This window comes from Alosa alosa, chromosome 22 (genome assembly GCF_017589495.1).
Source record: "Alosa alosa isolate M-15738 ecotype Scorff River chromosome 22, AALO_Geno_1.1, whole genome shotgun sequence".
In the NCBI taxonomy this organism is placed as follows: domain Eukaryota; kingdom Metazoa; phylum Chordata; class Actinopteri; order Clupeiformes; family Clupeidae; genus Alosa; species Alosa alosa.
Genome location: NC_063210.1, coordinates 10,147,810 through 10,161,467, shown reverse-complemented (window position 1 = coordinate 10,161,467; position 13,658 = coordinate 10,147,810). Strand labels below are relative to the sequence as shown.

General features: G+C 41.4%; 1 protein-coding gene across 2 annotated transcripts; it reads left to right on the top strand.

Moving 5' to 3' along the window:
- Window positions 1-616: 616 nt before the first annotated feature.
- LOC125288050 (hyaluronan-binding protein 2-like) lies at window positions 617-13,035 on the top strand. Of its 2 annotated transcripts, XM_048234171.1 has the most exons (17): window positions 617-1,070; window positions 1,172-1,237; window positions 2,689-2,814; window positions 3,004-3,069; window positions 3,297-3,413; window positions 5,534-5,567; window positions 6,266-6,367; window positions 6,596-6,706; window positions 6,901-7,017; window positions 7,140-7,256; window positions 7,442-7,601; window positions 8,096-8,193; window positions 8,739-9,003; window positions 9,252-9,394; window positions 10,300-10,434; window positions 11,264-11,406; window positions 12,609-13,035. In XM_048234171.1, exons 5-17 carry the CDS (start codon window positions 3,297-3,299, stop codon window positions 12,774-12,776), a joined length of 1,710 nt encoding a protein of 569 aa, XP_048090128.1. In that variant the 5' UTR covers window positions 617-1,070; window positions 1,172-1,237; window positions 2,689-2,814; window positions 3,004-3,069; the 3' UTR covers window positions 12,777-13,035. The 2 variants fall into 2 exon arrangements, with proteins under 2 accessions (XP_048090128.1, XP_048090127.1); XM_048234170.1 differs by lacking the exons at window positions 617-1,070; window positions 1,172-1,237; window positions 2,689-2,814; window positions 3,004-3,069; window positions 3,297-3,413 and adding an exon at window positions 4,703-5,243.
- Window positions 13,036-13,658: the final 623 nt, after the last annotated feature.

The window sequence follows — 13,658 nt, the reverse complement described above, 5'->3', positions numbered from 1 at the left end:
TTCGATGCTCCTTACACAAATGCTGGTCAAAGCTCTACCATGCAAAGAAGAAACCATTTAACTAGAGACATCACCATCTGAGGCAAAGTGGAAAACGGCCCTGTGCTCAGACCAAACAAAGTTTTAAATGTTAGGATATATGACATGTTTTTTGGAAATCAAGGACTCCTCCACATCCCCTGGTCTAAAGAGGAGAGAAACCAGTTCAACATTAATGATGGTATAGAGGTACACATTAGTTCATGTGGCACGGGCAGCTTATATCTGGAAAGGCATGCTGAATGATACCAATACCTGATACCTTTTGGAGCAACATGTGCTGCTATGTAGCCTGAGTGAACCCAGACTGTCAAATCTGAATGAGTTCACCCTGGCTAGCCAAAGATTCTAGAGTAGCCTACATGCCAACAGTCTTCAGAACAACAGTTCCTCCAACAGTTAGTAGCCTAATCAAGGATCTTTGGCAGAGACGGGCAGGGGCGCCGCTAGGGTTGTAATCCATAGTACGCACCAAAGATTCTAGAACAGAGCTCTAGAATCTTTGGTATGCACCATGCGTGGCCCAGGCCGCTAATGATTGGAACGCGCGTGGTAGTATCTATGGAAACAGGTGAAATCGAATGTAAACATTTGCAATAAATTGTTACAGTATCCTAAACCAGAAGCCGAGGATCACACGTAGGAGTAGGCTAGTCAATAATCTTTACCAAGACTGACCCGAGGCATCGTGTATACATATAAAATGAATCTTCTCCGTTGTTTTGGCTGTTGCGCATCGAAGCAGGAAAGTAATGAGACGACTGAATTCGGCATGCTGGATGGAGCAGGAGACGTGAGGGGCAATTTTAATGAGTTAGTGCTAGGAGGGAATCGTATGCCAAGACATGTGACCGGATCGGTTAGTTTGTGTGGATGGGAGCAAACAGGATGTGGGGTTGACGTGATCGACTGGGATGAAACCCCGTTTGAGAGGAGCTTTCAAAGCAAATTGGCCCAGGCTAGACAAGGGGTCATTGCTTTACGGTCTCAGTGTGTGGCAGAAACAGCAGATAATGTTTTGTCCACAAAGAGTAAGTTGCTTTCTCCCTAAATGGTTAGTTGTAGGATAACGTTAAAATGTGCGTTGGTATACATTTTACAGTAGCCTATCTAATTCAATGTCATTCAACAGTTAGACAGCAGTTTGCCAACATAGACAAAGTGGAAGACATCATAAATGGGCAGATAAAGAAAGCAGGTGAGTACAAAGTCTTGTCATTACATATATTACATAGCATTTATGGAAAATGGAAATCCTCCAAATATCACTGAACTTTAACCTTAACTACTGTCTCCACGCCTTGCAACATGGGCCAAAAAATAAAAAGTGTCTGCATGTAAAACACAATGATGCCCACATGGGCCAAAAAATAAAGTTTCTGCATGCAAAACACAATGATGCCCATTCTGCATGTTTTTCGTCTCAGTAGATTATTGCTCTGGGAACAAGGACATTTAACAATGGCACAAAAAAAAACTTCACCATGTGACTTAGACACAGCCAGTGATTGCGCAGAAATTCGAGTTTATGTTTAAATACTTAAAGTTATTAGCAGACAAAATGTAGGGCTACATTATATTTTAACCAATAACCAAATGAATACACACCAGAGGGGTGGCTCACCCCTACAGTATCAGCATTCCCAGAAAAACTGCCTCTAGCCTGGAAAAATCCAAACTCATTCTCAAAGTGAATAGAGTGGTGACTCATGATTGGGATTGGGAAACAGCATCAACAGTCAGGAAACAATGTATGTGGATCTACCTTTGCTGTAAATAAATTTCTGAAATTTTCCAACTGCATTTTTTGATGTTTGCAGGTGTTGCTTCTTCTGTTTATCACAGTATGTATTTGTTTTGTCCTCCCCTCTCGTCGCTGATTGGTCTGACATTTTTCTTGTCTGAGGGAAACGGTTATGTTTCAGACTATATCCCCTGAAAGAAGATCTAGGTAGGCGGGGCCAGGCTAGGCTGCCCCCCCCCCTTTGTTTCCAGTTTTCGGAGCCTGGGCTACAGAGACCATTTCTTTTTTTTTTACAGTGTGCAGGGTTCTCACAGGTCATGGAATTTCTGGAATATCATGGAATTTTAGAAAGTCTATTCCTGACATGGAAAGTCAGGGAATTTTATCATTTCATCATGACATTTTATCAATATCAGGGAATTTTGTTGTAGCGGTTTAAAATGTACTTGTTCAATGCTTATTTATTCATCTCCCGCTCTAAAAAAGTTAATCCCATTCTTGAACGCTTACACGGGTGCTCTGAAATCATTGGTCTATTGTACTATCCATTATAGGAAGTCATGGAAATTCAGGTTAGAGTGGGAACCCTGAGTGTGGCTACTCATGAAATGGGCAGCTAGTGGATGGTGAGGAGATGATTGCTGAATGTGACAATAAATGTTATGGGTGTGAAATCACTTACAATCACTGACTGCAACTTTAAAGGGCTCCAGGCTACCCATTTGTGAATTCACAGGTTGTGTAAGGTCATGGATATTTCATTAAAGGCCATTGACAGTCATGAAATATTTGTAATATTAAAGAAAATGAGAACCATGGATGTATAAACCCCACTTCCCTTTCAAATGCCACTGTCTGCCGTTAGTTGACTTGTTGCTCTATCCCCCCTTTCTCTCTGTCGGTAGCTGTTATGCGTGAACAAATGCAGCAAACGAAGGCGAGATTGAAACAGAGGCAAGACCAGATGCAAGAGGGTCAGAACGGTAGCGGGCCTGACAGTGCAGAGGAAACTAGGCAAGAATACAAAACTGGTGGGTATTAAGTTATGCTAATCTGTCCCATATTCACATAAGTTCCCAAATCATGTTGTGCAATTTTATTTTTTTCATATGTATAAAATTGCAAATTTCAACAGCTTTCTGTAAGACTAGAAAAATACTGCAGTAGGCCTATTACTGTAGGCCCTACTATGTTCTTCACATGCACTCTTGGTTTGGTAGTGGAAGAGATGGAGTGGCATCTTGATAAAATGGAAGAGAAGATGTTTGCTGACAAAAGAAGACTCGGTGAGTCATACTGTAGGTCTACATGAGAAAATGTATTATCTGCAGTAAAGGCCTTTTGACGTTCCTATGTAGATGTTAATCAAGATTTAGCCTTAATTAATACTGTTAGACTGTTAGAATGCAATGTATTTGGTGCAATCCATCGTTAGGAACCTACAATTAAATCTCCTAACTGGCTGTCTACACTTCTTAAAAATGTACTTAGTTTTATTCTGTATCTCTCTTAGATGAAATGCGATTTGAGGAACAAGTCTTCCGAATTTTTGAGAATTCTTGTGAATCGACAGCAAATGTTGAGGCAATGGAAGAGTTTGGCCCAACAGAAAAAGGCAACATTGAAAAAGGCAACAAATTGAAATAGCCATTTAGCACAAGTTCTTATCAAAGTTTCAAAGTTCTTATCTAGTTTCTCTACCTTTTTACGCGTATTAAAAAAATAGATATTTTTTGCCTAGTTTCAATTGCATTGCTGTTCTGCTCTTGAATGTTTTTGTGTACCTTTTAAACACAGTCACAAGACAATTTCCAAGGTATCCTGTGCAAATTTTGTATCTTAAAGGAGAATTCCGGTGTGATATTGACCTAAAGTGATGAGGTGATATTAGCCCGATGCCGAAGCACCACCATTGAAAAAGCTGTTGGTAGCATCGGCTAACTAGCGCCAGATTTTGGAGTGCAGGGGACAAGCCGAGATGGGCTATGTGACATACGTTCCCACTCGGTATCATGTTTCAACACACTTTAGGTCAATATCACACAGGAATTCTCCTTTAATATAGCAGCTTCAAAGTCATTTTGAAACTTAAACTTAAACTTACTTGTAATAGGTAGAATTAGCATACTATGATAGAGGTACAGTGTTTTTTGTCTAGATGTGCGTTGAATCAATAACATTCTGTGTGCTCTAGGAGGACCTTATGTTTCCAATCCAAACAAAACTGCTGAAATGTTATTCATAATAGAAACAATATACACAGTGACAACAAGAAACAGTATAGACAATATGATGTAGACATTCATGTGCGTGTGGGACTGGCATTGATAAAGGTTTAAGGATAAAGCTGTAGGCCAAGTACCACAGGTAAGCACAGCCTTTGCCAACACTACTATCACAAGTGAAGTTGGCAGTTTATGGTTGCAGTCTTCAGTATGTTCAGAAAACCAACTGGTTGTTCCACACTGCCCAGACAATAATGGAAAAAGACTCACTTTAGAACACGTCAAAATCTAACAACTCCATCCAATAAACACAGACAGATGGTGCACACTGACCCAACTGTAAGTGCTTGGTCAGTGTGGAAGCATCGTAACACCTGTTCAGTGAGCGCAGTCTTCTAAATCATGCTGACTTTGTGAACATTGTGAGTCCAGCAACCTCTTAGGGAGTCTTTAGGGAGTTTTGGTGGTGGACAGCCATGGCCTACTGGTTAGCGCTTCGGACTTGTAACTGGAGGGTTGCCGGTTCAAACCCTGACCAGTAGGAACGGCTGAAGTGCCCTTGAGCAAGGCACCCAACCCCTCACTGCTCTCCGAGCGCCGCTGTTGTAGCAGGCAGCTCACTGCGCTGGGATTAGTGTGTGCTTCACTGTGTGCTGAGTGTGTTTGACTATTTCACGGATTGGGGAAATACAGAGACCAAATTTCCCTCACGGGATCAAAAGAGTATATATACTTACATACTTATACTTTCTTCCTAAGGTGCAATCCACATATGTGTGTGTGTGTGTGAGAGAGAGATGAAGAAACACATAAAGACAAGTTGTAATTTTCTGCCATCTAGTGTCTAGTCGAGCCACAGCTCGAGGGAAACTGGTCTGCACAGTGGTGGATTTAGACAGCCACCCATGTCTTACTATCTGTTTTCTGCATTTGGGAGGACACTAAAAACATGCTGAACTGAGGATTGGATGTTTGCCTTTCTAAAGTCCAGTGCCCTCTTGGGGAGGTTGGCCCAAACTTGAATGTGTGTGTCTTTCTGTGTGGGTGTGTGTGTGGGTGTACATGTTTGTTGGTGTGTGTATATCTGTGTGTGTGGGGGGGGGGTTGTCACACATAAAAGGGCTGAAATGTGTACTCAGTGGTCAGCTGTAAAGCTGCCGTCTTTTGCAGCCATGAGTCCTGCACTGCTGCTGCTTATCCTGACCCTCTTTGGTCAATCTCAGCCTGCAAGAGGGGTGAGTTTGACGAAGAAAATATGGACAGAAATGAATTTGCTGTGATGTGCGCTTTTTTTTTTTCAAAGTCAATAAGTTCTGTAACCAGTGCCTTGTCCATCTCATTCAGTGACAGTATTTTCCTTTTATGATTTTTTTTTCTGGTTTTAGGGTATTTCAGTGTTTCACCACTGTAATGTTTGTATGATTATTGATAGGTGTGGCTATATAATTTATTTAAATAAAATATATACAGTGTATATACAGTGCACAGTATAATAGACTTTCCTTCTTTCTCCCTTGGTCATCAGGACTTGATGAAGGTCTTTGTTGATGTTGTGGACGGTAAGCTACTGTTAACTCTCACATCCTACAGTTTTCTCCTAAATGCATAGGCACTGTCTTTGAAAAAAAAAAAAAATCTGATTGCTGATTGAAAACTGCCATTCCCTGAACACAGAAAAAACAAAAAGCCCCAAATATGTTTGCTTAATTTAAATGATGACTTGAGTGTGTACTGCATGACACAAAAACACAATTTTTAGAAGAATTTGACATTTACTAAGAGATACAAGTATGTTTTGCAAGAAATAAAATGTTTAGCTGGTTTGTTGTAAGTGATTTGTGATTTGACCTACTTCCCCTGAATTATGCTAAGCTAGGCTAACCGTGTCAGAATGGGTTATTGCACGCACAGAGAAGGGTATGCATTGTCCTATCTTACTCTGGGATGGATAGATGGTAAATAACCTAATTTCCCACAAAGTTGGTGTGTTTCTTTAAACATTCAGGAAGAAACTGTAATATAGTAGATCCCACACCTGGGAAATTCACTTGTCACAACAGCCCAACAATGCATAAATAAAAAGTAAAAGACAGTTGCATACAGTAGCCTATGTCCAGCATACAAGCACACCTAAAAATCACATTGATTGCAATATGCCATAGGGGCATAGATACGTTGTATTTGATTTAATTGTCTGTGGTGTCCATGTCTGCGTGTTAACTGATATGCAGTATGTATTTATCCTCTGTTCTCACAGCTCTAGGTGATTATGCCTATTATGACTACACTGAAGAGCCAGCGGCAGCGGCATCTGATTATGACTTAAGCTGGTTGTCAGATCTGCTCGACGAGAATAGAGGTGAGACTTCTATTTAACTACTACCAATGTCTCCATGCTAGCATAACCTTATCAGAAGGCTTTACAGTTATTTCTAACACAGCTGTTCTGTAATGCTAAATCATCTATGTGGTATTAGGCATTTCATTTGCAGGTGATTTCTTAAGTGGGTGGGATGTACTGTATGCTTGTGAATGTATGTGCTTAGTTGTTTTCTGTTTGAAACCTTTTTTCCTTCTCTGATTTTAGATGATTGTGAACCCAATCCCTGTGAGAATAATGGTACCTGTGAAGTCAAGGCCAATGGTGGCTACAAATGCTTATGTGTACCAACTTACAGGGGGAAACGCTGCGAGATATGTATGACTTCCATGTGACTTTTACTCATCCTCCATAAAAAAAGCTGACAATAAAGTATTGATGTAAATGAAAACATACACATATCCAGCCAATTCTTAAACTATACTAATGATTAAAAAAATGTATTCTTGAATATTTGCCAGTAATATTCTGTGGTAAATGTATGAACCCATATTCCTCTTATTTTTATACAGACGTAAGTCCCTGTAAGAAGGGCAACTGTGGTCGTGGTGAGTGTGTGCTGATTAAGACAGCTCCCTTCTACGAGTGCAAATGTACAGCCCCGTTTCGACCCCCAGACTGCAGAAAAGGTAAGACAACACAGCACCCTGACCCTTACCCATGCACTCACACCACACACCAGGGAGATTTGACATTAGACCACAAAATGATATCACTTATTAAAGTGGGGTTTGTTCTGTGACTCCATCAGCTGCAGCCTGCAAACAGAATCCTTGCCTAAATGGGGGAAGTTGCCAAAAGGGACGAACCAGATCTCAGTTTACCTGCCTCTGCCCTCTTGGCTACAGTGGAAAGCTCTGCCAAGTCGGTAAAGTCTCTCCATAACACAATTCAATACAGTCCTCCTTTACTGCAGGTCGTAGTACCACACCAAACAAGCGCTATGTGTGTCATACTTGCTAAATTGTTTTGATTTGTTTCCTGTTGGTTTCTGTAAAAGATTAGTTGTTTTGGCAGTTTATCTTTACTGTATAACTTTTCTGATGTGTCCAGGCCCAGACGACTGCTATGAGGGAGATGGACAATCGTACCAGGGTTTTGTGAGTGAGACGATGGACGGTCACGACTGTCTGCCCTGGAACTCTCACCTTATGAGAGACGGCGGCTTTGATCTGGACACTATAAGTGGCCTGGGTCCTCACAGTTACTGCAGGTGTGCCATGAGTTTGGGTTTGCCTGTCTTCCTCCCCTCACCATTTACTGATTTCACTTCTTAATTACTATGATTTTTTATCTTTATGTCTTTACTATATGTTTGTACTGTATGTGTGTACCGGTATTTGTGTGAAGCACTTAGCATTGCGATTTGTGCCTCAAAATGTGCTGTATAAAAGTTTACTTACTTACTTACTTACTTGAGGCTACTTTGGTTAGTCATACACAGGTTCCTATCCTACTGTCCGAGGTTCCTACTAAACATATATACAGGTGTACCTGAAAATGTTCTTGAATTCATGTGGCAATTTTACTGAATTCCATCCTGAAATAATTTCAAACTGTTTTACCACGTATGAAGTGAGTTTCTTCTGCTTGAAGTATCCAGAGAAAACGTTTCACCTCTGTTGAAAATGATGAAAAAGACAGCTAATGTGCTGCCGGGAATGGAATCCAAAGATGATTTTGTGGTTCTCCTGGTTCTCTTGAAAGAAATCCTGATGGAGAGGACGCCCCCTGGTGCTTCATCAAGATAAAGAAGATGTTAGACTGGAATTTCTGCAATGTGACTAGGTGCTCTGGAACCACAGGTAAAACATGAGTGCACTGTGCACATACACACAGACACACACTTATAGGTGTGCACATGCATGTGCACAAGCAGACACAAAAGCACAAAAGCATATCCATTCTGTATAAATCGGAATCAGATTTTTTTTTATTCCCACAAGGAATTTGGTTCTGGCTGTTGGTGTCAATCTGGCAATACAGTAAATAGTGGCAATGACAGTGACAATATAGATAACACACAAATATACAAAGACATGTTGTATGTAATATATTATATTTTATAAGCAATACACAAGTGTATTTAAAGACATAAAAGTGTCCATCAAATGTATAAATGCTATAAGTAAAAAAAATCCTCAAATTGCGGGTGCTGGCTCAGCAGGCTACAGGGCCCATACCATGCAGTCCAAGTGCCCACGGGGACCCAGGTTTGAAGTTGACCTGTGGTCATTTCCCGATACCACCCCATCTCTCTTCCTGTCACACTTTACTGTCCTATCCAAATAAATGCAAAAAAATGTTTTTCGGTATCCCCCCCCCCCTTGTCACCTCTCTCCTTCCCAAGCCTTACCCATGGTACCGGTCACTCCTGAAATCGTCAACCCTCTTGGCACCCAGGCTCCCTCCACGCAGCCATTTGCCCAGTGTGGCAAGCCTCAGCCTAGTGCCATGACCCCCAGGATCTTCGGGGGCCACAAGGTGATGCCGGCGACCCACCCCTGGCAGGTTTCGCTGCAGGTCAGGCGCAAGCGCAGCAGGGACGAGTTCAGACACACGTGCGGGGGGATCCTCATCGACTCGTGCTGGGTCCTCACAGCCGCCCACTGCATGTGAGTGGTCTGTCTGAGAATAGTTCTGTAAAGTTTTTAGAAGATATGCTCATATGGAAGATGACCATATCTCCTAAAATCCTCACTCTCCTGTAATTTTTCTGTTTCTGAAGTCTGTTATTGTAATGTAGCAGTCAGATTGTCAAACTTAGTCTTGACTTGAATGGTGTATTTATTTGCTGGTTCATGTGGGAGTCTTGATTTGAAGGAAGAGCTCAGTGGCTGTCCCTGGATTTTCCTCCCCTCAGTAACAGGATGATGGAGATGCAGGTGGAGGTGGGTGGTATCCATATTGAGAAGAAGGAGGACTCAGAACAGATCATCCCTGTGGAGGATTTCATAGTTCATGAGAACTATAAGGAGACTAAAGAGGCTCTGTTCAATGACATTGGTGAGTGCCATTGCCTGGTCACCTCGTCCCTTGATCTAAAGTAAAGCCAAGTTCTCTGAGTCTAACAGAATCCAGAAGAGCATTGGTAATTCCATTAAGTACTGTTGATCCCTAACTGATCCCTAACTAATTACTTTTTGAGGTGCTTTTTGACTCCTACAGTAGTTCCACCTTACAGAGGAGAACACTCCATTCTCCATTGTGTCAACCTTACTCTTCCAGTCTTTCGTTTCCAATATTCCTCTGCAATCTAGTAACCACAGTGTACCTCCTTCTTTTGATTTAGACCTTTCATCCTTTTTGTGTAAACTCTGGATACACAAACATAGTCATTTTCAGATCAACAATAAAAAATGACCCTTCTCCCCATTTGTTAACCCTTCAGCAGCAATTCTAAAAACTCAACCCTTCTTGAATTCTAATTCCATGTTGAATTCGATGAATCCAGATATTCTCTACAATGTTAACGGAACCATATGTAAGATTGCAGTTCTAATTTTGGCCACAATCACTTTCAAATTACTGTAGATCGCCCTCCCCTCTAACTCGAGGTTGCCCACCCGGATGCCACTACTGACTTTGTGATTAGTAGATAGGTGGAGGGTGGCGCATCAGGTCAACACACAACATGACATGACAAAACACAACATCAACATCAGTTGAGGGCTGCAACTTCAATTTTTATTTTTCATTCACTTTCATTCCGGACTAATGTTGTCAGTGATATAAGTATTTGAAATGAACATGATTTCTTAATGTCTAGTGACCTATCAGGCCCATTTTATGATTAATTGAAATACATTTCTTACATACGGTTCCTTTAAATTTTAAACATTCCTGTCACACCGATGTGACGGTACAGGCTGTATCTAGTCATAGTTGATTGTTTCCTGTTTGAACTGCAGCTCTTCTGAGACTGAAGGGTCCGGAGGGCCAGTGTGCCAGAGAGACCAGGTTTGTGAAGACGGCCTGCCTGCCTAGTGGACCGCTACCAGACTCCTCTGAGTGCTACATATCAGGATGGGGAGAGACAGAGACAGGTATCTATCCACACACAAGTTGTAAATGGATTCAAAAGAAAACTAAACAAATTCAAAGGGACTATAAAACGGTAACAAATCAAAACAAAGTCGCATAGTGTTGAGCATGCCACAACCTGTATGCCCGACTTTGTATGCTCTGTAGCAAACAAGACGTTGACCTTTGATCATGTGCCAGAGTGGTTAATGAGTCACTGACGTGATGGTTGCTACGTGAGTTGAATCAGATTTTTTCAGAGTATTTTAAATGTAAGACATGATTAATGATCAACGATAGCTTTTATTAAAGCCATAGTGTGTCAGTGGTGGCACAGAGGGTAGCTAATGTAGCCTTTCAAGCTGGAGACCTGGGTTCAAATGCCATCTGATTCATCAATTTTCTAAATTGCTTTAGACAAATGCATCTGCTAAGCCAGGCCTGAAAGCTAAAGTAAAGTATGAATAGTACACTTCAAATTGGGGGCTGCAAAACAACTTATAAACCGATAAGAAACATGTAATACATGTTAGTTACTTTCTTATACACCATTTATTATGATCTTTTTAAACTGTTATCTTATGATCTTTCTGAACTACTGGTATATGTTTGTAAGTTTATATGGAGATTTTGGAATCTATATTTGCTCACGGCTTATGTTTTGAGTGACTTTTGTCTTACTATCTGTAAGTAATTTACTAATGTAATCTAATGATAGTAAATAGCTAACAAACCATTTATTAATACATTGTAAATGGTTAGGTAACACACCTTATTATAAAGTGTTACTATATTATGAATGGAGGTATGGACATTGCATGAATGTTCACATCTATTCTTTTTTGCCACCAGAGTATTACAGTACGAGGCTCCTGGCAGCCAAGGTGCGTCTGATTTCGCAGGAGCGCTGCACAGCTCCTCAGGTCTATGGTGACAGGCTGGACGACAGCATGATCTGCGCTGGGAGAATGCAAGGGGCAGTGGACACCTGTCAGGTTTGTGTGTGTGTGTGTCTGTGTGTGGATGTGAGACATCTCTCTCTTTCTCAATTCAATTACATTTTCAACGTCTTTATTGGCACAACAAAGGTCCATTTATAAAGTAGGATGAGGAATACAAAAACAGTCGTTGCTACCTAGCTCGAGTTGCTGCACCAACAGTTAGACGACTTTGTAGGCAAGCATTAGAGACTTGAATTTGATGCGAGCGGCCATAAGTAGCCAGTGTAGCTGGATGAGCAGCGGGGTAACACGGCACGACTAGATGACCAAGACAACAAGATCAGAGAAGGTTAGTTGGTTGTTGAGCATGACTCCTAAATTTCTTGCAGCCTTGGTAAGTGCAACAGAGAGGGAGTGAATTTTGATGCTTATGTGATGATGTATAGTAGGTTTAGCTGGGAGGACCAGCAGTTCGGTTTTTGAGAGGTTTAGCTGGAGGTGGTGTGCCTTCACCATGTAGATATGTCTGAGAGGCAATCAGAGATCCGTGCCGAGACCAAGGGGTCATCAGGAGGAAAGGACAGATAGAGATATGTGTCGTCTGCATAGCAGTGGTATGAGAAGCCATGCGAACGGATAATCTGTCCCAGAGAGGTGGTGTAGATAGCAAAGAGAAGGGGGCCCAGCATTGAGCCCTGGGGGACCTCTGTGGTGAGATAGTGAGGTGCGGACAGCTGTCCGAGCCATGATACGTTAAACAAGCGTCCTGTGAGGTAGGATTCAAACCAATAGAGAGCAGAGCCAGAGATGCCCATGTTTGAGAGTATAGAGAGAAGGATGCGGGGATTAATCGTGTCAAAAGCAGCTGATAAGTCAAGCAGAATGAGTATGAGAATGGCCGTGCGGTTGCCCTGGCTTCCTTTAAGGCTTCTGTTACAGACAGCAGAGCAGTTTCGGTTTAGTGGCCACTCTTGAACCCAGATTGGTTTGGATCAAGAAGGTCGTTCTGTGAAAGGAATTCAGAGACCTGTTTGGAGACTGCTCATTTGATACCTTTGGATAGGAAAGGTAGGAGTGAGACAGACTTCTCTCGGTAGTTCTCAACTTGAGCAAGGTTGAGAGAAGTAGCGAGCCGGGAAAATAATAGAGCAGCCAGGCTACAGTGCTACACCTCGAGAAACAGAGATCTTCTGTAGGTGAAAATTTTTCGTAATTATCCTTTAAGCTGTTAAATTGTTTTTTTCTTTTTTTGACAGGGTGACTCTGGGGGCCCTCTAGTCTGTCAGAAGGATGGTGTCCACTATGTTTATGGTGTGGTCAGCTGGGGTGATGCCTGCGGTTTGAAGAATAAACCTGGAGTTTATGCCCGCGTCACCAAGTTTGTTGACTGGATCAACTCCAACAAGCAAAAGATCAAAATGTGAATCAAAGTATATGTGAGAGAGTAAAAGAGACTAAACACAATAAGTGTGTGTGTGTGTGTGTGTGTGTGTGTGTGTGCTTGTGCGTGCGTGTGCAATGCATGTGTGCCTCCTTTGTCTCCTGTGTGTATCCCATGCAGGAATCTTCAGATGTATCCAAGACAAATGTTAATATTTTCTTATAATTCAATGTACTATATGTGTAGTGCTGTCAAGCTTTTAACAATTAATTTGAAATAAAATAACATTTGAATTAAAGTGACATGGAACTCTTGGTGGGTGACATACCTGATGAAGTTGATCACAGTCCTCACAGAGTCAAACATCAAAATAACATGTGAAGCAATAAGCTGAGGTGCACCTCCAGAGGCTGATATGAGGCATACAGAGTAGCATGGTCCAGTGCATCAAAACGACACCATCAAAAAACACTGGTGATGACTTTTTCTCTGTTCTTTTGATAGATGGTAATCAGATCACCTATAAAACATCCAGACATGTACAGTAAACAGATATGCAACTGTTGCACATCTGCAGAATGAATAATATGCTCCGGAGACGTCTGTCCAAGTGTTAAATATCCACTTTGTGCTTAAATTAGCTTGAAAGTGCTTTATAAATAGGATGTATTATTGTTATTATTATTAATGTGATGATTGACACTGGTACTTACATCACTGGGTAAAATAGGTCTGGGTCAGTGTGAGAATGGAGTTGTACACTGTACATTACAATGACTGCAGGCTTACTTATAGCAATTTGGGCTCTATTTTGGCGATTAGAAACGCATGGTCAGTGGCGAAAGTTTAAATACATTTAGCAATGTTCAAAAGGGTTCTTCTGTTTCTTAATCAGTCATGGGTGTATTTTGGGCGTAACATCCTT

Bases quoted from the DNA above. Each gene is read 5' to 3' on its own strand.
- LOC125288050 (XM_048234170.1), top strand. From the start codon at position 5,031: ATGTGTGTGTCTTTCTGTGTGGGTGTGTGTGTGGGTGTACATGTTTGT. The intron at 5,244-5,533 runs GTGAGTTTGACG...CTTGGTCATCAG, and splicing joins AATCTCAGCCTGCAAGAGGG to GACTTGATGAAGGTCTTTGT. The intron at 9,395-10,299 runs GTGAGTGCCATT...TTTGAACTGCAG, and splicing joins GGCTCTGTTCAATGACATTG to CTCTTCTGAGACTGAAGGGT.